At 36.5% G+C, this 25477-nt stretch overlaps 1 protein-coding gene across 2 annotated transcripts in view; it reads left to right on the top strand.

The window, feature by feature from the left end:
* LOC150107264 (uncharacterized) overlaps positions 1–25477 on the top strand; it is a 151458-nt gene that overhangs the window by 30807 nt on the left and 95174 nt on the right. For both annotated transcript variants that reach the window (XM_090391116.1, XM_090391115.1), the window contains exons 2-3: positions 17797–18013; positions 23177–25340. In XM_090391116.1, the coding sequence (XP_090247242.1) occupies positions 17797–18013; positions 23177–25340 (2381 nt within the window). The remainder of the gene's footprint in view (positions 1–17796; positions 18014–23176; positions 25341–25477) is intronic.

Below are 25477 nucleotides of genomic sequence, written 5' to 3'. Positions count from 1 at the left end.
TGTTAGTGTCTAAAACTTTCAATACTGCTTATCTTGTGTGCAAATGGCTAAATAAATATAAAGCGAAACTGGGTTAATTTTATTGAATAAGCATTGCATCGAGATTAGTGCTGCAATTTTTATGCGACACTAATTTTGTCTGATTATGTCACTTTAATGGCGTGATTAGGTTGAACGATTCGAAATGAGGTTCAAAATGAGTGTCTCCAGTATACAGCCATCAAGCAAGGAAATGATTATAAAAAATAAATAAATAAAAGTGCATCTCACAACAGTATCTTGGGCAGTGATGCCATTCATTACCATAGCAGCTGAGCTTGTTTATAATTGTTTGATCCCTAAAAATAGAATAAAATCCATCCAGCCAGGCTGGATTTTATTCTATTCTATTTTATTCTAGCCAGGAGGGAGAAATGAAAGACTAAGGGGAAAAAACGAATTTTAACTTGTATGCATTGCGGAAAAAACTGTACTTCAACTCATCCTCAACAGCTTAATGGATCATTTAGAAGTAATACGCCATCGATGGTTTCTCCATCTGTCTCTGAGCTATAGTTCAACTGCTGTGATAATGAATTGTGTTGCCATACAAGAAAGTAATTGCCAAACGCACTTTTTAATTACTATCCAATCATCATCATCATACCTGTTAACCTTCTAATTTTCTTTTAATTGGCAGGTAACTTGACAGCCTTATGGTAACATCCATTAAGCTAGAAAGATCTTCACCGATAATAACTTTTTCCGGGCTAATTTCGTATGGCTCCCGAGTCGGTGGAACTTTGGCATAAGTATGTGTAGTTTTAACCCCACAATTCAGAAAATCAACCGTAAAACTCACGATTTTACACAATAATACTGTTAGGAATATCTAGAGATTGCTGGCGAATGTCTAGGAATATCTAGAGATTGCTGGCGATGAGGAAGGTGATTAATAATCAAATAACTTTTTATAAGTTATTTGATTATTAATAGTTTTCATTGTCTATTCATAAATATGAGCTTACTATGTCCTTAAATTATGTAAAAGACAAAACAAAGCATTTAATATAAAACACTTATTTCGTGATGATGAGTTTCTCATCGCATCATCAGAGTGAACACAAAAGAGCTGACTGTTTGAAGCGAAAAACTGAGTGAAAACAGACACTACCGAGTGCATTCTTTCTACCGCTCTCCGGCCAATAATGTACTGTTACGAACCCTTTGGACAAAGTATAATTGCGAATCATTTTTGTGTTTTGTAGGATCCCGTGACTAGTAAAAACTATATTCAGCAAGATCAGAATTCTCTGCAAGGAATAAACGGATGTAATTCATACAGTGGCGCACTCACGATTTAATGGGGGGGGGGGGTGATATGAATTAGATAAATTCATAAAAAAAAAAAAAAGAATTTTAATTAGGAAAAGATTTTTGGAAAATTTTCTGTTTTTTTCGTTTTTCTTTCTTTTTTTTTTTTTTGTGGGGGAGGGGGAAGGTCCCCTTTCACCCCCTTGGGTGCGTCTGAATTCATATGTTCTGGTTTTCGGATGTTTATAGTAGGACCCGTCTAGCCAAAATGGCGATTCCAAGAACAAGGAATCCGGTGAATCTGGAATTGAGCTACTAGAAGAGATTTGTGGTAGACAGGATAGAAGAAATATTGTTTACTGGATTGAATGTCTTCTGCAAATAGTTTTTTTTTAAAAAAAAATTGCGTCCAGAAATGCCTTTTTAATATTAGACATGGAAATTCTGTTGATATCTGATAAGCTATATTATAACAGAGTAATTACCCATTGTGTATTATAATTTGGATGGAAAGTAACTATTGAGTATCACATTGTCTTTAATACACATTCCGGCAGAGTGAATTTGAAACTTTTATTTAATACCGTATTGGACCTCCTTTAGCGACTGCCAATACTGATCCTCTTCAATTCCCTGCGCATAGTTCGGTGAGATATGGTAGAACAGCCTTCATTAAATGCTTCGGTCAATTGCCACACAGGAAGTTCTGTTTGTCCGTACAAGCCTTCACGGACTACCGCGATCTCTTTCCTGACAGCCCGTCTTAAGAGACGACAGTTGCGGCTCTCAGACAGTCAATGCGAGTTATTTTACCACTGATTAAACACCTGGGATATCTCTCCTCCAAAGAAACCAGTCAACTCTGCTGTTTTCAAGATCGTTGCTACAGCCAGATGGACACCCACAATAACTTCTTTATCGAACTCCGAAAGATTCTTTGTTTTCTTAATTCTGATCAACACTGTTGACGATTACTGACCAGCGAAATTTCTAAATAGTTGCCTAAAAGACAATTACAATGCACAGACGACGACTGGATTATAAACCTTATGCTGATGTACGTGACCAAGTGTTTTGCATATACGCTGCCTAAGTAAAGTTTACTGACATCTGCATCAAGTTTCTAATTCAGTTGCCGTCTATGTGCATTGTAATTGTAGTCTGAGATGTGTCCTTAGAAGAGAGGACATGTCCTGTAGGCAGGAGGCTTCGATAATTAGGAATTTTTGTGAAGTTGATGCATTAAGTTCTAGAGAAAGTATATTCCAGTGAATGTAGGCTTCTTATAAATAGAAAAAATTAAAATCAACTTTCCTCTTTATAAGTAAATCAAAGAAAGGAAATATTCCATTTTCTTTTTCTAATGTAAATTTTATTTCAGGAAAAAAAAAAAGTTTAATTTCAGTTAAAAAAAAAAAAAATATATATATATATATATATATAATAACTTTCCCGCTAATTTATGAACAGTGGCGGCTCGTGGCTTGAAATCGTGTGTGTGGGGTGCTGCAACTTTCGAAATGTAAAGGGTGTCCCAAAATTCACGCAAGATTTAAATTTAGCGCCATTTGTGCGGTAAAGTGTTGCCAAAGAGGGGAAAAAAAAAAGACAGCGTGACAGCTGACAGTTCAGGGGTTATTAAAAATGGGGCGCTACACGAAAGAACAACGCATTTTCATTGTTGAGCAATATTTTAAAAATAATGAAGGTTTGGCAGCTACAGTTCGCAATTTTCGTACAAAATATGGTCGGAATAGTGATTTAACTTCATCAACTGTGAAAAGATTAATTAAAAAATTCAAGGAAACTGGATCAATTAGTGATCTTATACACTCTGGCCGTCGTTCAACAGAAAACATCGAAGCAGTTCGTGAGAATGTTGCTGAGAGTCCAGGAACATCAATTCGGCACCGTGGTCTTGAATTGGGCATTTCGAGAAGCTCTCTACAGCGTATTCTCACGAAAGATTTGCATCTTTATGCTTACAAAGTTCAATTGACTCAAGAACTGAAGCCTACTGACCACACACAGCGAAGAGAGTTCGTTGAATGGATTATGGAACAACAAATGGATGCTTATCTTTCGAACAAAATCATCTTCAGCGATGAGGCTCATTTTCATCTTGATGGCTTCGTTAATCGACAAAATTGTCGCATTTGGGGTTCAGAAAATTCACGAGTGATTGTTGAGAAACAAATGCATCCACAATGTGTCACTGTTTGGTGCGGATTTTGGGCTGGAGGCATCGTCGGTCCATTCTTCTTCGAAAATGCGGCTGGTAAGGCAATAACAGTTAATGGTGCTCGCTATCGCGACATGATAATCCAGTTTTTTGTGCCTAAATTGCAAGATATGGATGTGGACGACTTGTGGTTTCAACAAGACGGTGCCACATGCCATACAGCCCGAGAAACAATTCAATTACTGCATGAGTCATTTCCTGGTAGTGTAATTTCCCATTTTGGTGATCAGAATTGGCCGCCCAGATCATGTGACTTAACGCCGTTGGACTTTTTTCTTTGGGTTTTTTTGAAGTCTAAGGTTTATGCCAAAAAGCCCACGACCACCCACGCCTTGAAGGAGGAAATTTGAGCGCTGTATCAACGAAATTCAGCCACATTTATGCAAAACGGTCATGGAAAATTTCGACAAAAGAGTGCGTATGTGCCAGCAAAGCCGTGGAGTCCATTTATCCGATATGCTATCCCATGCATATCGGATAACCCTATATTGTATACTTTATGAATCAATAAGAAATTACAATTTTTAATTAAAAACCTGTTTTCTATCAAAATTATTGCGTGAATTTTGGGATACCCTGTACATACAATTCACTCTAAGTACAGTGTATACGTGTTTGGATAAAATATAAAAATAAACATGAAAAAATATTGTTTTATTATCGATAAAATTATCAAAAAAAAAAAATCAGTACAATTCAAAATTACTTGAAAATAAAATATTCTTCTTGTTTTGTTTCATGAAAAAATATTATTTGTTATCGATAAAATTATACAGTTTAGTATAATTCAAAATTACTTAAAAATAAAACCCATTATCATAACCCCAATGTTCTAAAATAAAAATTATAACAAATGTTATGTCTTTAATTGTAATGTCCAAATATTTAAAGAGACGGAGTAAACACGATAAGCACTACGAACACTCTACTACTGGCGCAAACTGCATAAACAACAGTGGAACTGCGCGACGGACAGTGCCACATTACGCTAATAGCTCGCATCTCACTATGACGTGCATTTGCTTGCGCGTAGCAAGTACTAGCAATATGATAGTGTGGTAAACACAGTGCTGCTAGCGTCCTTCGCCCTCCTAAGTGCTATAGGATGGATTTTTATTATTTTTTTTTTATACAAAATAAGAGAATTGTATAGGATTGTTGATGATGAAATTAAACATTACAAGCAAATATAAATATATTTATATATCGAGAAAAATTGGGGGTGCTGCAGTTCCATGCCTATGCACGAGCCACCCCTGTTTATGAATAACGAAAAGTTATCTGAGCTTGAAAGGTGAGTCTTGAAACGGCTTTCAGAAATTTTACTGTTAGCTACGTTTTAATTTTTTTTAAAGTAAATGTTTCTTATTTCTGATATCTTATTATTGAATTTCGTTAAAATTAGTTTTGACCTGTTTATTATTGTATCTTCTATTTTAAATTTTAATACAAAATGCGTTTGTATTTATGTTGTCTCAGCCTTAAAGCCGTGTAGCGGAAAGTTCATGTTGATGCTAGACTTCATTTAAGACAATGAGATGCTACACAAAATATATTTAAGTTTTCAGAATTCTTATAAATTGCTCCTTTTTCTCCTGTCCAACTTGTTTGGTTAGAAGTTGATTTTGTACATGTGGTTCTGAATTGAGCTGCCATTATTCTGCTCTAAATTGCACAGTATGGCATTGAGGATGTATTCAGCTGACATATGCTCACATCATTGCGAGCACAGGTTTTCATTTATAGTAGTAATAGTAATAATAAACAAGTATTTATTAAATTCTTCATCATTGCATGAAAAAAAGGACGAATTTAAGTACTGGTATTGTGACATGTTGGGCAACAAATTTGGATGCTTAGTCTTAATAATGTTGTATTAGCAGTCACCTTTTGTCACTTTAAAGAACACTTGAAAGACTAGTTTTAATAGGTCACAGGGCAATGCCAGTCTAGTTTCTTCATTCCATCCCCAGGCGTGAAGTACAATAGTAATTAAACAACCTATCACTTACTGATGATGAAATTCAACCTTGTGAACTCGCGATTAGGTAGGGGAGGAAAACAGACTGGGAAACTTCTAAGCTTACAGGGAAAATTATAGCATTCTCTTGGCACTGGAATCCCCGAATTCCATCATTTAGCTGATTCGAATTTTGGAACTTAAAGAAAATTTGAAAATAATAGGTCTATCTGAAAGAAAAACTCTATAAAGGTATCGGCGATTACTAATTTGTTGACGAAAATGCTATTGATTCACTAAATATTAGAATAGCGAATATTTCTAGACCAGTCAAGACAGTTTAATGTTTGCAATAAAAACCAAAGTTTGCGAATGTGATAAACTGGGATTGCTGCACTTTCTGCCAAGCTGCCTCGGAAAGCTAATGAATTGGAAATAATGTGATATCAAATTCTTAAAGCACCAATAAATGGCCTGTGCTGTCCCCCTTTGCAATCTTTTAAGTCATGCAATGCCATTGCAACTCTGCAATGCATTACTCATAACCTCTCAAAGCATGCCCAATATTGTCAACGTCAATTTACTTTGCCTTATGAAATATTTGAACCCACTCGCCTTCAGGTTTTAATTACGTTTAATTCATACATTTAATTTTCAGTTACATAAATTTGCTAACCTAGCAAATTTATGTAACGGTAGATTTGATATACAGCTAACATTTCTGTATATCACTTTTATTATGTATCCGAAAATTCATTCCTTACAATATTGACCGTTGCTTCTAAAATACAGAATAGACGTGAAACAAAATCGTTAGTCACTAGCACTTCACACGCAACTACGATATGCGATTTAACTTTGTGACTTTTGGCAATAAATTGCTGTGGGAACTTCCAGTCAGTGCGGATTCTTCTGTTGTCGAAGAATCCAAACTGATCGAAGATATTTCCGAACCGCCTTCTGGTTTGGAGATGTCTCCGTGTGTTCCGCTAAGTATTAATCGAAAAATAACGAGGTTTCAGATTATTTTTTGTGACAGAAACTAAAATGCACACATTAGAAATTCATGGCTAAGTAAAATGAAACTGCCAATATTTTTATATAACTGTGTGATGTGTCAGATTTGTATTGTAAATATGTTACCTGACTTCAGAGCCATCTCGGCAAACTGCAGAATCCTCTTCAGTGTTCTCCTCCGAACACACGCCTTTCATTTCTGGACTATCCATATGCATCCCATATGTATCTTTATAACGAAAACCTTTCTTTTGAAAAGGTAGTACAACACTTATTGTTGTTAAATAATCTTGTCTTTTGAAACTATTGACGTGTATTGTATTACTTCGTATAATCGTGTTCTTACTCAAACTAGATAAACTTTCTCAGTTTATTGACGACAGTTAAGCTAATCTTTCTGCCGATTTATTTCCCAACAGTTTTGTCTTGTGAAGTCCAAAAATTCGCTCGACAGTATTGCAAGTCAGAAAACTGTGACCTTCTTTCGGAGTGTAAGAAAAGGGTTATTAAGAACACGGTTTAATAAAAACTTTATTTTTATTGAAATTATGTTTAAATCGGACCGTGATTTCCAATCACTTATTCTTAAATAGTTCAAGCTTTTAATTTCCGATCTTATATCACTGATTGTTTAACCTTATCGTGCAGAATGGACCTGATTGAGGGAGGTCGGCTATCACCAATTCCATCGGTTTTAAAATTCTCTCCGTTGTAGTGAATGGTACCTCCCCAGTAATTAATCTCCAACTTTACCCTAGATAGCATGAAACCTGGCGTTATCATCCAGCGGGTTTGTTTTTTACGAAGTGGATTTTTTAGTTGTGTACTAGCGGCTCTGTAGAGCAGTCAGAAAATTGTGTAGCTACGTTACTTGCGCCTTGAAAAATTCGTAGCCACCCGCTTTTTTTTTCAGTGACAATTTCGATTACTATTACGGTATCATCTCACTGGCGACTCTGATACTGGTCACCCTTGGCAACTGCCAGTGCCGTAGCATCCCCACGCCTCCTGGTTTGTTGGACATAAATTTTAATTCGAATCCCGACTGGGACCCAAAGAATTTTTAACTTCGCGTTAGTTAATACCATACGGAGTTAAAAGAGTTTTTCCTTCTGCCAAATAACCAAGGTTGTGGGCATACAACTGACAGGCGGCTCCGTGGTTTTATTTGTTTATTTATTCTTCTCTTTCTATCCAATAACTTTCTTTGCTTCGGCACATCCAGCTGTTTAATTACGATACCATCCAAAGGAAAATCATTCTTATCCCAATCCTCTTTCCATTCACACTCCATCAAAAAATTCAGTAACAGAATGGTATATCATTCATACGGCCTACGCATGGAGGCATTTGAAATCACAGCTCATCTTTTAAACTCGCTGTTATCATATCTTGGTAGCGCACTCGCATTCTTTTCATATCGGCTTTCACATATGTGTAGTAAATTGATATGGACAAAAAAAAACAAGTCTAGCGAGCCGCTTTAGCACATCTTCCAATTCTCCATGCCTCGCAAAGCAAAATAAACACACATCAATTACCATATACGAAATGTTATTACATGATTTTAACTTATAATTTAAATCATGCAGTAAAATATATATAATTTGGATAATTATCTTAACCACGCTACCGGACAGGACGTATATATACGTCCAAGTAAACATGGATGCGAAGTGCGTATTGAAATTGTAATACCATTGATATTACATTGAAATATATGATGGATGCGAATTGCGTATTGAAATTGTAATACCATTGATATTACATTGAAATATATGATGGATACGAAGCGTATGAGGATGCGTATTTGATCCATAATGGCCAGTAAGGAAATCGCAGCTTTGTGTATCCTTCTGTATTTGATAATGAATTTTAATATCTAACTTACTGAAATCTAATGAAATGCTATTTTTCTTTTCAGCGAATATATAAATTTATTTAAAATTTAATTTTAGTTGAACGTCAAAGCAAAACAGTATTATATCGTACGATTTCTGAATGTTGAGAATTGTTGAACAAGCCATAAAACGATTAAAATAGTCCCATAGAAACGGTTTGCACTCATATTATCATCAATCAAATCTTCCAGTAGACGACATACTTCAAACTCGAGTTAAACTCTTGGTGAAATCAAGGCAGCACAATAACCAGAGAAAGATGACCTAAAATATGTTGACCTCAAAAGAGGCCTTGCAAGCGTTTGTGAACAAAAGCAGATGTCTCTGTGTTGTGTGCGACTTGTCTGAGGAAGCTGACGATTTTACCTGTGGGTGTCGCCATTCCATAATTGAGTACCGCATATGGAGCGGTTGTTCACCGGAACTATTACAAAATCAAGTGTGAAAGGGATTGGGCGTATTTTTCTTTACTCTCTCTCTCTTTCTTTAATACTAAATTTACTGAGTCACAAGGAATCATGCAAGTCGATTCGACTTCTACCAGTTAAATTTCGTTTTCATGAAGATGACGAAAGATGGCCTTCACTTTTCAGGAAGTGACGGAACTGGTAATTGAAAACCGGATTTGATCTACTATAGCTCCTTAAATGCAAACAGGAACTAAAGTCAAACAAGTACCAAAGCGTGACGTATATGCCAACTAGGAAAGGTTGAGGTGCAAGGACATATCTCGAGGGTGTAGTCTGGGAAGGTGGGGGATATTTTATTTGCACTGTGAAAGAGGCTTTAGGTTATTAAAAAAATAAATAAAATAACTTGTAGGGGGAAACGTCACTGCGCCTCCTGAATCGAGAGTGAAGTGCAGCCTGAATGTAACCACCAACTGTATAGCCTCCAGGTAGAGTTACGCGAGTGCATGGAAACAAAGCAATTTTCTTCTCTCGCCATTTGACAGTCTTTCTTGGTCTGTCTAGATTTATTGATCCTTGACCTAATAAAATGACTCGAGACCAAAAAGCTTTTCGGAAAATCCTTCGGACGAGGGTGCCCTCAATAGGTAGGCGGAGGCGTGGCGATAATTCAAAAATGCTACTGTGATGTATTCAAGCAATTGTATGTCAGCGGCTGAATCTCGAGGGGAAACACCTCTTTCAATCTCCTTAAGGAATCAGAGCAAAATAATACTGCGAATTTTTATTTCTGTAACAAATTATCTCTACTTCTTTTAAGCTGTAAATAATTTTGAAATGTTATTACCGGAAAACTGTATTATTAATAGTTAAAAATCTGCTATGTATTTCTCATTTATCGCTCCATAAACAAAAGCTGTAATCCACCACTGATGTGCGTATACTTAGCTGTGGAAGAAAGGGATAAAAGGTTTTTTTTTTTTTTTAATTAAAGGCCTCTCTTAACATGCCTGATCATTCTTAAGCAAGGAAACCGATCTTTAGCTGAGCTGCAACTTGTATCTTAACTTTTTCCTGCTTCACGGCAGGAAAAGCTTCACTTTTTCCTACCCTCGCGTGCAGACCCACACTTCACTGTGCAGGTTTTCCGATTAACCACCCAAATAGGTAATTTAATTGGGAGAGGAAACCTTCCACCGCCGTCCGAGACACGCTAACTCGTCATTTGATTTGAAATCACCGGATAAAGGTTCGGGATTCGAATTCTGGTCTTGCCAACCAAAATGGCTCATCTAAACCAACTGAACTACGGATGCTCCAACAGCCAGTGACATTACTTATTATTTTATAGTCAACTGATCTGCATCTTATTTTTAAAGCTATCCCATTCTGTCATTGCTAGGATAAAAGTTTATTGATATTAATAAATATCATTCTAGGAATTTTTTATTTTTTTTAAAAAAAACTTCCCTTCGTTCTTGGGGCTCAGATAACGCAGAAATACAATTCAAAGCTTCTCTGCTCGTTTTAATAATCAGTTTTCTATTTTATGAAAGATCAACAGGGAACTACGTTTTGAGCGTTTGAAATATATAAAAAGCAAACATTTGAATCAGATTTGCTTATTACAAAATGTCGTTCGCCATCATCAAATTGCTGATGTGTACCCTCAAGGAGTAAACAGGATACTATCATACTATGGCATATGGTAATGTTCTGTCAATAATTTTGCTACAGATTTGTCTATCACTTATCAGCACTCCACTATTGTCAGTTCTTATCTTTGTCTTCTAGGGCGCTTCTGATATGAGTCCTGTATCTTGACCTACCTCTCGGTCTCTTTCCCTACCATTTGACATCAAATATTATTTCGGTAGCCTTTCCTCTCCCATTCCGTTGAAGTGATCACATCTTAGATTGGCTCTGGTCAAACATTCCTGAATGCTCACGCTCAAGATACCTCCTAATATTTTTATTTTGATGTTATATTTGTATACAATCCATACACGAGTGGTAGAAAAACCTATAGCACATTAGTGCCATGTGTGGGATAGAAGAAATATATTAACATTTTGATTTAACAGTTGGAAGTGGTAATTGTTGGAGATTTTTTATGAGGAAAGCTGCTCTAGAGGACACAGAGAAATAAATGAAAAGAATGTTAGATGTGTTTATAGTTGAAATGAAAAGGGATGTTGGGCAGCTGTTGTTTTAATGAGCTTGACGAGTGGAGGAATGGTGGTTGGCAGTTCACTGGAGCAGCAACCATGAAATTACCTGTAGAAAAGGCAGAACTGGAACAGTGCAACTGTGAGATAGAGGTCGAAGTGAGGGTCTGAGGGAAGAGAGGGAAGATGGATCATCTGTGAGCCAAATTTCCTTGCTCTGAACAGCACAGAGAATTTTTACGAGATTTTAATTGCACCATCCCAAACATATGAATAGTATTCTAGGGATGGGGGGATTTGTAAAGTTAGTAGTTGGATGAAAAAGCATCTTGAATGGAGAAAATGCATAGTTTTAGAGGCATCACATCATTATTTTCTTTAGAAGGTATTAATATGTGTTTATGCCAAGCGAGGCTGAATGTAAATATCAGTCCAAGGAAGGAGATATCCTGTCTGATTTGCTGAGGATAAGGGAACATGAGCTGACAACCCATTTGCGAGAGAGAGTCGAGACTGTTTTGGTGGCATTGAAGGTGACCTGTTCTCCTATCTTCATTGAAGGATGGTACGGAGATCAGTGTTTACTCCCCAAATTTTTTTTTTTTTTTTCACAGAACCGATATATCTGAGGGTTCTGCCCCCAAATCTGATCAACTGCTTTATTTTAAATCTAACTCTCAGATTCATAAATTAATATCGGTTTGAACACTTGTATCATTATCATCACGAACCATGGGCTCACTGCCCGTTGATGTCTGATGCCTGTTTCAGACCTTTCTTTGTCCAGTGCACAGTGCTGCAGTTTTTGTACACCCATTCCACACCAGTCTTTTATATCGTCTGTCCATTCTCTGTATGGTCTACCTCTTCTGTTTAAGCCATCCAAAATACCAAACATAAATGTCTTTATCTTTCGGTCCTCACTCATTCTACAGATGTGTCCAAATAATTGCAGCTTCCGTTTAATAATCTTCTGCATTAGATTCTGTTTTGGTTCTATCTTCTGATAGAGCTCTTCATTGGTAATTTTCTGTACCCATCCTATTGTTTAGAATCTTCCTGTAACAAGTTCTTTCAAATGCCCAAATTCTTTTTCTTGATTCCTTATTCATCACCCAAGATGATTATTTAAGATGTTCTCCAACACTTGTATACAGCTACTTTAATGGTTTGACTACTTTCTCTTATTCCGTATAAATTTATTCAGTTGACTTTCTACCATACCAGCTTTGCTTATTCTGTTGTCTATTCCTATATTTGATTTGCAATGTTCACAAACTTGTACCTAAACAACTGAAATGTTTTGTTCTAAGGTTTTCACATTCAGGATTGAGTTGATGTTTTCAATGTTCCTTCCTATTTTCAGTCTTTTTTTTAATGTTGATTTTCATACTAAATTTGTTACAGCAGTTATCCTATTTTGTTAAGAAATCCCGAAAACTTCTACTGGGTCTTCGTGTGTAGAGGCTTAAGTGCTGTGAGGACATCATGTTGGAGGCTTAATGGATTTTTTACAACACTCAAAAAGAATTAAAATAGAATTTAATACTGCCTATATTTCGTCCTAGTCACTAGTAGGACATCTACGGGGATTACAAAAATAACTAGAAATATCATACAATACTAAGCCCAACCATGTGGGTGACACTAAAGTCCTATCTAGGTGGAGCGCCCTCTAAGGGCTGTTGTAGGTGGCCTGGAATGTAAGGTGGGATCTCTGGTGTTGAGTGTTTCCCAAATCTTCGGAAGCTTAATGCAACTGTATTTATTAAGATTTGGTTGATTTCTTAGAGCTGCTGCTGCTTCTAAGAATAGTCTCTTTCTTGAATTTGCTGTGATGGAGCATGGTGGTTTTCTTCCATGTTACCTTGTGGGTGGTGTACAAGACATGGTCAGCCAAGCCTGAATGACCATAGTTGTGTTTACAGATGTAAGACTTGTGTTCCTCTAGGCGGATGGATGCTGATCTGCCCGTCTGTCCAAAGTACGCCCGCTTACAGGAACACGGTACTTTGTAAACTCCGGGCAGAGAGAGAGAGAGGAGGTTGCTGATCTTTCGTAGAACGGATAAGGGTAGCAAGTTTGCGGTGGGGCTTATATGCTGTGTGTAGGTTGTACTTTTTTAGAATCTTGGCTATTTTTTCGGATGTGCCACGGATGTAGGGTATGGTGATGGCATTTTTAAATTCTTGCTGACGGGAAGGACGGGGAATGGGGAAGGAACGGATTATTTTTTTGATACTGTGATCGCTGTAGCCATTGGAGAGGAAAGTGTGTTGTGTATGTAGTTAAGCTCAGTAGTGAGGGCGGTTCCACTGGAACAAAGATTGTGGGCTCTCTTGGTAAGAGTTTTAATAATGCCACAGTCGTTCTTAATACAAGTGAATACAATCGCAAAATGAATATTATCCTCCGCGATCGCACTACCTACATCCCGCTAGAACACGACCCCACAAAAACACTAGTTAAGAAATTAAAAATCTTACTTAAAAAAGTATCTTCCTGGCCCCCCGACATCACGAAAAAACTTAAACCTTTCCACTCCCGTTCCCCCCGAATTTACGGTTTACCAAAAATCCACAAACCCAATTCCCCACTCAGACCTATAGTAGATGCCACCAATGCACCTTGCTACAGACTGTTTAAACAGCTGGCTAACTCTGACCCCCCCCCCCCCCCCTCACTGGAAGGTCCACTTCCTATATAAAAAACTCGACCCACTTTAAAGCCCTCGTAGAAAATTTAACCTTGAATAAAGCAGACATATTGGTAAGCTTTGATATCTCCTCTTTGTTTACCAATATTCCCTTAACTAACACCTTATCTCTCTTAGAAAACGTTTTCCCTTCTGACATCTTAGATCTCTTTTCCTTTGCCATTAGCTCTGGGTATTTTTCTTGGAAGAACAAAATCTACAAGCAGATAGAGGGAACCGCCATGGGTTCCCCCTCTCTCCCCCTTGCCAATTTCTATATGGAAGATTTCGAAAAACGAGCCATAGACTCAGCCCCACTCAAACCTTCTATCTGGCTAAGATATGTAGATGATGTGTTTTCTATTTGGCCTCATGGTCCAGACACGTTAGACTCCTTCCTCAATCATCTCAATAGCCTACATCCAAGAATCCAGTTTACTATAGAAAAGGAAAAGAACAATTGTTTACCCTTCCTAGACACCTTAGTCACACGCTTGCCCAATGATACACTTGCCTTCTCTCTATACAGAAAACCCACACACACAGGCACATACATTCACAAACTCTCCCACCACCACCCCTCTCAACAATATGGCATTATTAAAACTCTTACCAAGAGAGCCCACAATCTTTGTTCCAGTGGAACCGCTCTCACTACTGAGCTTAACTACAAACACAACACTTTCCTCTCCAATGGCTACAGCGATCACAGTATCAAAAAAATAACAATTCCTTCCCCCATTCCCCGTCCTTCCCGTCAACAAGAATTTAAAAATGCCATCACCATACCCTACATCCGTGGCACATCCGAAAAAATAGCCAAGATTCTAAAAACGTGCAACCTACACACAGCATATAAGCCCCACCGCAAACTTGCTACCCTTATCCGTTCTACGAAAGATCAGCTCCCTCCTCTCTCTCTGCCTGGAGTTTACAAAGTACCCTGTTCCTGTAAGCTGGCATACTTTGGAAAGAAAGGCAGATCAGCATCCATCCGCCTAGAGGAACACAAGTCTTACATCTGTAAACACAACTATGGTCATTCAGGCTTGGCTGACCATGTCTTGGACACCACCCACAAGGTAACATGGAAGAAAACCACCATGCTCCATCACAGCAAATTCAAGAAAGAGAGACTATTCTTAGAAGCAGCAGCAGCTCTAAGAAATCAACCAAATCTTAATAAATACGGTTGCATTAAGCTTCCGAAGATTTGGGAAACACTCAACACCAGAGATCCCACTTTACATTCCAGGCCACCTACAACCGCCCTTAGAGGGCGCTCCACCTAGATAGGACTTTAGTGTCACCCACGTGGTTGGGCTTAGTATTGTATGATATTTGTGTTATGTTACATTAGTTATTTTTGTAATCCCCGTAGATGTCCTAGTGACTAGGACGAAATATAGGAAGTATTAAATTCTATTTTAATTCTTTTTGAGTGTTGTAAAAAAAAAATCCATTAAGCCTCCAACAAGAAGTTCTACTGGATCAGTTTAAGAGTATAAGAGCTGCACAAAGAGTCGAGCATACTGCCACTTTCCTTCATAATGTAATGCGTATAGATTATTAAAGACAATGAAGATAATGTGCACCTTTGTCTTGCACTTGATTTTATATCAGATCATCTTCCCACACTTTAATCAATTCTAACTGCTGGTTTACAATTCAGATAATAATGACCATATCATTGTAGTATTTTTAATAGCTATTCTCTTGGCACCTGGTCATATGCCTTTTTTCAACTCTACAATAAAAAAAAGGCATGTGACCAGTCTAAATTTCTTAGTTGCTTCTGAAGTATGCGTTTATAATTCTTACTTGGAACACTCAGCAAGGATATTCCTCTGTAATTCGGTCTTCCTTATTTTCCATGACTGCCTCTTAAGTTTCTGCGTCCACCATGGAGTTCTTATTTTTCTATCCTTACAGACAACTTCACTACATGCCTCTCTGGTTAAATCATTGTTTTCTTTAGTGTCTGCTAGTGACTTTTCAGGTTTGGTTCTTGTTTTCAAAGCATAATTGTGTTATTAAATATTGAATTTACAGTCAGCCTCTCAGAGCTGATCGACTTTGTACATATGTATTTTATTTTCAATATGAAGTTCATTTTGTTCCTGTAAACTAAATTGTAATCACTTTAATCACTTTCTATTCAACATCTCCTGTATATTCTCTTGTCCTAATCAGCATATAGATATCGCTATTAATAATAACATAGTCAGTGAGGCTATTTCTTGTGTCTTCTTTCCATGCGAATGTATAATGACTATTCCATGTTCCAAACAAAAAAAAAAAATCAAGCAGGTACCATTATTATTCGCTTTACACTTTTCTCCAAATTTTCCCAGAATTTATATATATTTGTTATTCCTTTCCTACTTTACTGTTTAGATCTCCAAGAACCAAGTTTCCTTTGCGTGAAGCGTTCTTTAATTTTTCAAAAAAAAAAAAAAAAAAAAAATTCCCAATAGGGAATTAGAAAATTAATTTTTCCAAAATACCCATTTTGATGTTTCCCCGCATCACTCTCCTTGAAATGATGTGTCATTGAACATTATTTTCTTATTTAGTGTTAAACACTAACGCATTGTGTGAACTACGAATTCTGTAGTGGTTGTTTAGAAGAACCTCAACTCTTTTTGCATTCTTTGTTTTTGTAATGCCAATTTTAGCAATATAATACCTCTAATTCTGCTGCCGCCTCCATTTCTTTTCCGTTGTTACTTCTTACGTTGATAGTGACTATTTTGAAATTTTTTTTTTATTGAGTTGAATTTTGTCGTGGTAACTGACTTTTCGCTGTTTATCTTGGTTTCTTGGCAAAAATAGTGGGACCTTGTTTAACTGGACAGTGCCCCAGTCTGCATTAAATTCCCATGTTATACCATCTTGTTCTTGTTTAGAAATGCATTTGTTTAGTTAAATACCAAACAAACCTTTACGAACAAATGTACATTATGACTTTACATGTTTCTTTTTTATCAGGAACAATCAAAGGAATAGTAGAGTGCAGTGAATGTAGGCATCCGGCTCCCAGCATTTTTGTGATAATTGTCATTTCCAAGAATTCGGAAATGAAAGCATGAATTATGTAAAGGTTTTGATCTGAAATTTCACCTAGATGGAATTCGGATTTTGAGCCTTGCATCTCGGAAAATCCAAGAACATGAACGTTATTCCACACTATAATATACGTAATATATCAGTTAGGATTAGAAACATGAAATAGTGGCAGTTGTTTGCCTTGGACTAGTGACCTTCAACTCTATGATATGATGATTAAAGTGAACATTAACTATCAAGCGGTATTACATGATTTTTTTTATTCATTATTGAAAAATGCGTTTATTTATAAACAAACTATTAACACTATATACGAGTGCTCGTACATCACATTAAATAATAAACCCAAAATTCTGAATTTCTAATTTGCAAACATCCCAAATTACAGTCGTCTACTTAGAAAAATTTCTTCTAGTCGGCGATTAAAATCAAACTTAATTTTAAAATATCCAGCTCACTTTTTCTAATGCATAATAAATTATGATCTAGTGGTGGTGTTCATTAAGAGTGCTTGCTGTCGACCAGTCTGCATAGTTGCTCAGTTTAATTCGATGAAACAATGTTTAAATTAGAAATTTCTTAGCCTGTTGCAAAGATCACTATGTATCTAGAGAAATGTCTGAGTCACCGATATTCAGGAAAATAGTCTTTTACAAGTAGCACCATATAAGGTGGTTGCCTTATTACCACTCTGAGTCTGGCACAATTTAATATTCGATTTTTTTTTGTGGCAGCATATGAACTTTTTTTTAAAAAAAATATTAAATTTGTAAAAAGAAAGAAAAGAACTTGACAGAAATATTAATGAGAATTCGGTTGTTGCAGGCGGGTCCATTTTTAGTTTAAATTTTCATAAGTCCTCTTGTGAATCCCTAAAAGCTCGTTTTTCCACATTTACATTAAACCAATTAAACATAAAACTTATGTAATATTGGTTTTTTTTTATATATAAAGGACTTATTATAATCGAATATAATCTGAGATCATTTTGAAAACATGCTTATTTTATTGTTTTTCACTAAGATGAACTTCATTTTTCAGGTAGTTACTGTGATATTACGCTACATGCACCTTTCAATAATGGAGGCATCAGGGGTAACATCACTTTTCACCAGGTAGCGGGAAGAGAAAATGTAACAATTTCTATTCATCTAACGTCAAGATTCCCTGAGCCAAAGAAATTTACGTGGGGAATCTATAATTTCCCTGCCATGTTTGATACCGCAACTCCATGTGCAACTCCCGAGCTTGGAAGGACGTAAGTATGCGTGTAATTAAATAAAAGGAGGAACTTTCAATTATTATTATATAGCGTTTTAATATGTTTGAAGTAAAACTGTTTCTTGCATTCGTAATTTTTTTGTCAGTAAAAAAAAAAAAAAAAACTGATCAACATTTAAAATATTAGTGCTACAAAAAGTAGTTCCTAATTTATTAGCTGAGACTTACACAAGTCCAAATGTTTTCACTTTGACTTGACTGTTCTAGGCTGCAAAGTTCTTTGAAAATGTTCAGCACATTATCACAGACCTGTGTAGCTTCATGATATCTCCTTAATTCACTGTTAATAAGGAGGGATGCTATGGATATTCTTGCAGTTTGCTGAAGGTCCATCATAGCCGTGGCAACGTTCTATTTTTATATTACAGGTAGGCCTACAAGCCAAAAATAGGCCTGTCTTTGTGCTTTCTAATGAGTGCATTGAAAGTGTTACTGCCTTGACTATAAATAGCTATTTTTAATAAGAGATGGCAATGAGGATATTAAAAACAAGCCGATATTTTTTTATATAAAGTTTTTCACAAATACTACGATGGAGAATTGTTGGCTTAAGTATAACTTATCAAAGTATTTTGATGTGGACTACGTCAGTTAATACATACAGTATATGCTTGCTATATTGTTCTCATTTACTGCTTAGTCACACTAAACTGAGAAAAGGGCAAGCATTAAGATTGTTTTACACATACACAAATATAGGAAGAGGTATTTAATTTCTTTTACAGAAAATTAACCTTCAACTTTCAGAGTGAAAGTAGTCTTTGAAGCGGGGACAAAGTATACTCTATACAAAAATTGTAAGCGGAAAACCCAAGATAATCCTACTCAGGGTGTCAGGAACACCTCGCTTAACGCGAATTCGACATGCGCGATTGAGTAAAATGATACCATTTCCCGCTTTAAGCGAGTAATTAATCAGTTAACGCGATTTTTTTACGTTATGCGAAATTTTGCGTAACGCAAAGTTTTTTGTCGCCAGTCTGCAGCGAACGGAAAAGCTGGAAGTCACTAAGAGACATGAAAGTGGAGCTAGTAATAAAAGTACAATGATTATGCGAGACCTGGGATACAGCAAGTCTATAGTTTGGACTATATTAAATAAGAGCAAAGAATACAAAGGAAAAGTTGCTACTGCTTCTTTAAGCATGCAGTTCACCCGAAATAGAAGCCATTTAATGATCGAGATGGAGCGTCTTCTATCATTCGATTGAGGGTTATAACCAAAAAAGAATACCTCTTAGTACAGGGAATATTCCGGCAAAAGCTCTCAATATTTTTACTTCATTGAAAGAGACCAAATTTCAAGAGGAATGGGAAACCATCCTAAACTCGCTTTACTGCGAGTTTAAGATGGTTTGACCGTTTTAAAAATCGAGCTGGACTGCATAACGTAAGAATAACTGGGGAATCCGCTACTGCTATTAAAGATTCTGCAGCCAAGTTTCCTGAAGAATTGCAAAGCATAATTCCGGAAGGTTATTATGACGATCGGTAAAAAATATTCAACGTCGACGAAATCGGTCTCTTTTGGAAGCATATACCAACAAAAAGTTTCCTAGCTAAAATTGAAGCATTTCAACCAGGATTACAAAGTATCTAAAGATCGTCTTACGCTTTTATTAAGAGGTAATGCAGAAGGCGACTTTAAACTCAAGCCTATGTTTAGTTCATCTTGTGCGAAATCAAAGATCTAACATTATTAAAGAAATCAGCACAATTGGAAAAGAAGTTGGATTTAATGAACTGGATAATAAAGATGTGAGAAACTTACTCGATTCCCATTCAGAACATTTAAGCGAGAATGATCTCCAACTAGAACAGCGTGCATATTTAGATGATAAGAAGTGCTAACGAGAAGAAAATCTTACGACTAAGAAGCTAACTGCAAAAGAACTTGAGCTAGTTTTCAATCACATTGAGTATGCTAATGAAATTTTGTTTGATGCTGATTCTGATATGGAACGAAGCTTCAAAGTCCCGAATTCTTGATAAAGTGATCACCAGCTATAACAAATTGTATTATAAGATGAAAAAGTCGAGCACGATTCAAACATCTTTACTTACTTTTTTTTTTTACAAAATAAATTAATAACTCAATCAAATGTTTAGACATTAAATAAAAAATTTAAGCAATTAATTTTTATTAACTTTGATTTTATCCTCTAATATAGCTTATACTATAATTTTTTTTTCCAAATTTACGTTAACTGATGGATGACTTATAATTATTCCTATTGCTTATTGTATTCGCTTAACGTGATTTCACTTAGTGCGCATTAATTGATGGATTAATTGATCGTGTTAAGCGAGGTTTTCATGTACTGTACTTATGCATAAGCGCACGAGGCTCTAGCTGGGGATCACGAAAAATTGGAGCCAATTTAAGTGCTCTAAACAATGATATTTAAATTGAAGAATTAAAAGTATAAATAATTAAAATTGAACATAAAAAAATTGATTGTTTTCTGTTAAATTTCTTGTATCACTATTATAATATATTTCAGAAAAAGGGTGTCATTGCTTCAAGTCTATCTAAATAGATCATATGCCCTTTTTAAAAAAAAAACAAGAATGCAAATACTATTTATATTTATTTTAGATACCGTATCAAGAAGCTAATCTATTCATTTATTTAAAGCTTAATTTAACTTGATTTTTCATTTATGTGTTTAAGGTAAATCTAGATCGTTCGAAATTTATTTTTTTTGCTAAATATTAAATTGTTGAGAAACATTGATAATGTCTTTCTTTAAATGTTTAAGGATTTAATTGTTATAATTTTTTTGAATATATATCACCCTCATAATAAATTATCCTCCTTTAAAACTTCGGGGCCAGGGCGCTAGAGTCAAGCGCCTCGGTCCCCAAAAGGTTTAACTCCGTCCCTGATCCTACTATATTAATTTTTGCGTTTTAAAATTTGTCTGAAGGTTCTTGGGGGGGGGGGGCGGTGTCCTTGTGCGTTTTCTTTTTCACCTGCACATTACAGAAGAGAAAAGGTAGCAGAATAATACACCAACTTTAACAGGATATCCAGAGCAGCAAGAACTCTTTTGCTAAGAGTCCACATGTTACTAAATAAATGATTACTGTATATTTCAACACGAACTGCATGCATATCATAGAACAAGACAAATAACATGAAACAGAAGCGATAATGAGCCAGCTTATTCTGGTCCAAATTAACCCACACTGCACTTAGATTACAACATCGCCTCTAGTAATCCATCTGCAAGATTCAATGGCTGTAACTTACATTGGATCAATGCTGGCTTATCTCAATCTCCCTTTATTTTCATGGCGGATCATTTCCAAAAAGGTAGGAAGATTCCAAACCTACTTTCTCATAAACAATGAGATTTAGTACTCTACTGGATTTTTTAAAATTTATTTTTAATGTGGCTCTCACCCACGAAAGGCTTTCATAAGCGTATAGGAGCACATTAGTGCTGTGGATGGGCTGAGGATTTTTTTTTTCATATTTATTAATTTTTATGAAATTTTTTTGTAACTTCTATTTATTTTTACATAGTCCAGAAACTCTGCTCTAGAGACCAAACATGGAACTTTTTTTCAAGTCGCTTCAGGCCTCTAGTAAGCGAAGCGGCGGTCTCACACCAGACGATGAAATTCATCTCTCACCTAAATATAATCGCAAACAGCCATGCTCATAGCGGGATTCGAATTCGCAGTTGGTGGGAGAGCGGGTATATTAATCACTCAGAGCCAATTTATTGCAGTACGTCAGTGAACATAATCTGCTAACCTGTATGAACTAAACTTATTGCATTATTTAAAAATTCGCTCAATGCACTCAAGTAATTAATATTAAACCTCCAAGGAGTCAAAAAATTTATCGTAGGAGGTTCCAATGTTACACACACAGTTTATCATACCGCATCTTAAATATGTTCACCGTCTTCGCGTTCACTACACTCTCGGGTCATGCATTTCCAATCGCTCACCACTCTCCATGCAAAAAAAAACCTACTCCTCACCCCCTTGCTAACCCTCTCCTTATACAGCTTCCAAGGATGACCTCTTGTTCTCTTTCTCTTTCCCTATCTTCATCCATTCTATGCAAAACCTCCACCAATTTCTGTAAATTGCATTTTCTCAATCTCTCTTCATGTGTGTACGCATGCGCGCAACCTCGTTTGCGAAATGCATCATATGAACCCGTTCTCTTCTATAAATCCATTTTTCTTGAGCCTTGAAGTATAAAGATTTATTACACGAAGAAAATAAATGATTTGCTTAATATTGTTTGCAACGTCAAGGAATTAATTTTAATTGTCGCAAGATTCATTTTACTAATACCATTCGAGTATGCTTAGGGATCAGAAGATGGGTGTAGATGATTGTAATGGTAGTGGTGTAGTTGGTGCCTTCCTCGATGACTCTTTGGACTCCTTGGAGCTGTCACGAAATTATAATAATAATTAATACGAAATTAGAGAATGTTTTGTTTACTATATGATAAACAGTGCCAGTCGGAGAATATTTTTATTTAAAAACAAAAGAAAAGTTTAGTGAAAGAATAAATCTAAAGAATATTATATATAAAGGAAAATCAACCCTTAAACTATATTTAAATGATGCGCTTGCCAGCATGCAGTCGCTACTTCAGATTAAGTTAAATCAAAACGTCTTCCTCTTATTCAGCAACTCTAAAACGCACTCCAAGTAATTTTAAATGGTTAAGAGAAAGCAAATGCTACATTGCATGGGTGTAAAATCAGTAAGCAGATTCAGTGAGAACATATATTCTTCTACTCTCACTCTTAATGGTGCAGTCACGACATATGAATGGAGCTACTCACAACGCATCTTCCTACGCTGTGTCATTATGCAATCATCAAGTATTTACACGCTCTGGAGAATGAACTCTGAGACTTCTGCCGAGGGGAAACAGTTTCTCCTTAAGCTAAAGATGGAACGATCTGGATATCGTTCTAATATTCAGAGCGTACATTTAGATTAAAATCGCTTACTTTTGCAGAAAGGTGAATTTTAGTATTGTACAGTGCCATCTAATAAGAACTGTTTAATGAAAGTACAAATAAATTAAAAAATTAGTTTGTTTCAGATAATATTCTTTCAACAATTTCCTAATTGTAACATTTGTTCTCGTTCGCAGGATCCATGACCTTTCCCGAGAGTACGGACCGATTCTCATTCCTTCACCTAATGGAACTGTACAGACCTTTACTACCAAGAAAGTATCATTACGAGGTCTGAAGACAGTGTGGGGAAAGTCAGTTCTTCTACGCAGCATGGATTATGATAAAGACTTGCGTTCTTGTTCGAATGTTATCGATCATGGCAATGTCAAAACTGTCGATGCCGGATTTTATAGTCCCATTGCAGGCAATGTTATATTCCGTCAAAGTGAACTTGGCGAGACTATTATTTTCTCCAACCTTTTCTACACCGCCGATGACTACACACCATCGACTAGCCACGAATGGAAAATCCTCGCCACAGACATTTTGGATGACACTACAGATAATTCTCGACGTCCAAGGAGATGCGAATACTTACAAATACTCTTTGATCCTAATAATATCAACGATGCCAATTGTAGCAAGACCAATCAAATCGAATGCAAAATTGGTGACATGACGCGCAAGCATGGAGAAATTGTTGTCGGCAGCAGTAACTCACGTTATTCAAAGAAGTTCATGGTTGACATGAACCTGCCTCTTTCTACAGTTGAAGGTCTTCGAACGCTATATTTGATGATATATGAAAAAGGAAACCCATTTCGCATTCTCGCATGTGCAAGAATGTCTTCTACTAAACCAAAGGAGGTAAAAGCGCATTTCAGTGCCCACGCAGTAAAAGGTTATATTCGATTCAGCCAACGATATCGTATAGATCCTACAGTAGTTACTGTAAATCTAAAAAATATCAGAGGAAGAGGTTTACAGTATCATGTGCATGAATTTCCCGTTCCTCAACATCTGGATAAAGATGATGAGTTGTGTTCGGATTACTCTGTTGGAGGTCACTTCAATCCATTTGGTGTAGATAGAACTCTTAGTCCTGCTCCAAGTTTAGGAACAACAGATGAGTATGAAGTTGGAGATCTGAGTGGTAAATATGGACTGTTGGAGTCAAGTGAGGTTCTCGGTTTCTATGCGGACTTTAACCTTCCTTTATTTGGGAAGCACAGTATCATTGGACGTTCTGTGGTAATTCACCGGCTCGATGGAAGTAGATGGGTGTGTGCAACGATCGGATATCCTAGTCAGACTATTAATGCTGTTGCGACTTTTGTTTTTCCTGTTATCGGTCAAGTTATTATGAGGCAAGAAAAGGAACTGCCTTGGGGTGAAACAACTATTTATGGCGAATTAAGTTATGCTGACGGTAGTGTCAATAATACCGATGGTCACCGCTGGGGCGTTCATGAGTTTGAACCTGGCAGGGACTTTTACAATTGGACTAAACGGTGTGAAAGTGCGGGTAAAGATTACAATCCCTTCAATGTGGCCTTAGGACGGCAGTATGAACGCTTCTGCAATCCTGACAATCCATTACGTTGTGAACTGGGCGATTTATCAAGTAAACATACTCGAGTCAACGTTGCTGTCAGAAGAGGTGTGCTAAAAAATAAATTCTTTTTTACAGATATTCTACTTCCCCTATCAGGCCCTTATAAAATCTTGGGTAAGTCGCTAGTTATCCATGATGATCAAGCACCCCCTCATCGCGGAGACAGACTTGCTTGTACAGGAATCCGTATTCAGCATGGTGTCAAGGCAGCTGTACGTTCATGGTCAGTGGGTACGGGTGAGAATTCCAATTTGACAGGATTTATCAGTTTCTTCCAGGAAACAGGAATGGATGTTACAGAGGGCAAAGTTGAGCTGAGTGGTTTGAATGAAATAGCGAGTGGCTATCATGTGCACGAGGTATCCGTACCACAGGGAAAAGAATTCCCATGTACTGCAGATTCTGTTTATAACCATTTCAATCCCTTTGCTGTGAACGTATCTCTCGGTCCAGCAGCGGGCGTTGGATCTAATGATCAGTACGAAGTCGGAGATATCAGTGGAAAGTTTGGACTACTTGATAACAAGGAAACTCTATGGATGACGTTTCAAGACAATAATCTGCCATTGCTTGGCATACACAGCATTGTCGGAAGGTCCATAGTTGTTCACAAGAAAGAAAGAAACATCCGTTGGATGTGTGGTACTATCATTCCTGAGTACAAAAAGGAAACTACTCGACATGTTATTGCCATAGCAACTTTTAGTCAGCCTGGTACCTTTGTTGAGGGATACATTCGTTTTGTAAGTAAGAATGAACACATTTCATTTTACTTGAGCTTAAAAAAAAAAAGTAATTTAATGATATTAATATACAAATAACTTCCACAGATTAAAAATCGGACAACTTTTATATATTTTCTAGACTTTATTGCTCATTT

Source organism: Typopeltis vanoorti, chromosome 4, assembly GCF_054136105.1.
Source record: "Typopeltis vanoorti isolate ZY-2024b chromosome 4, IOZ_Tvanoo_1.0, whole genome shotgun sequence".
NCBI lineage: Eukaryota > Metazoa > Arthropoda > Arachnida > Uropygi > Thelyphonidae > Typopeltis > Typopeltis vanoorti.
This window is presented reverse-complemented; position numbering and strand designations above follow the sequence as displayed.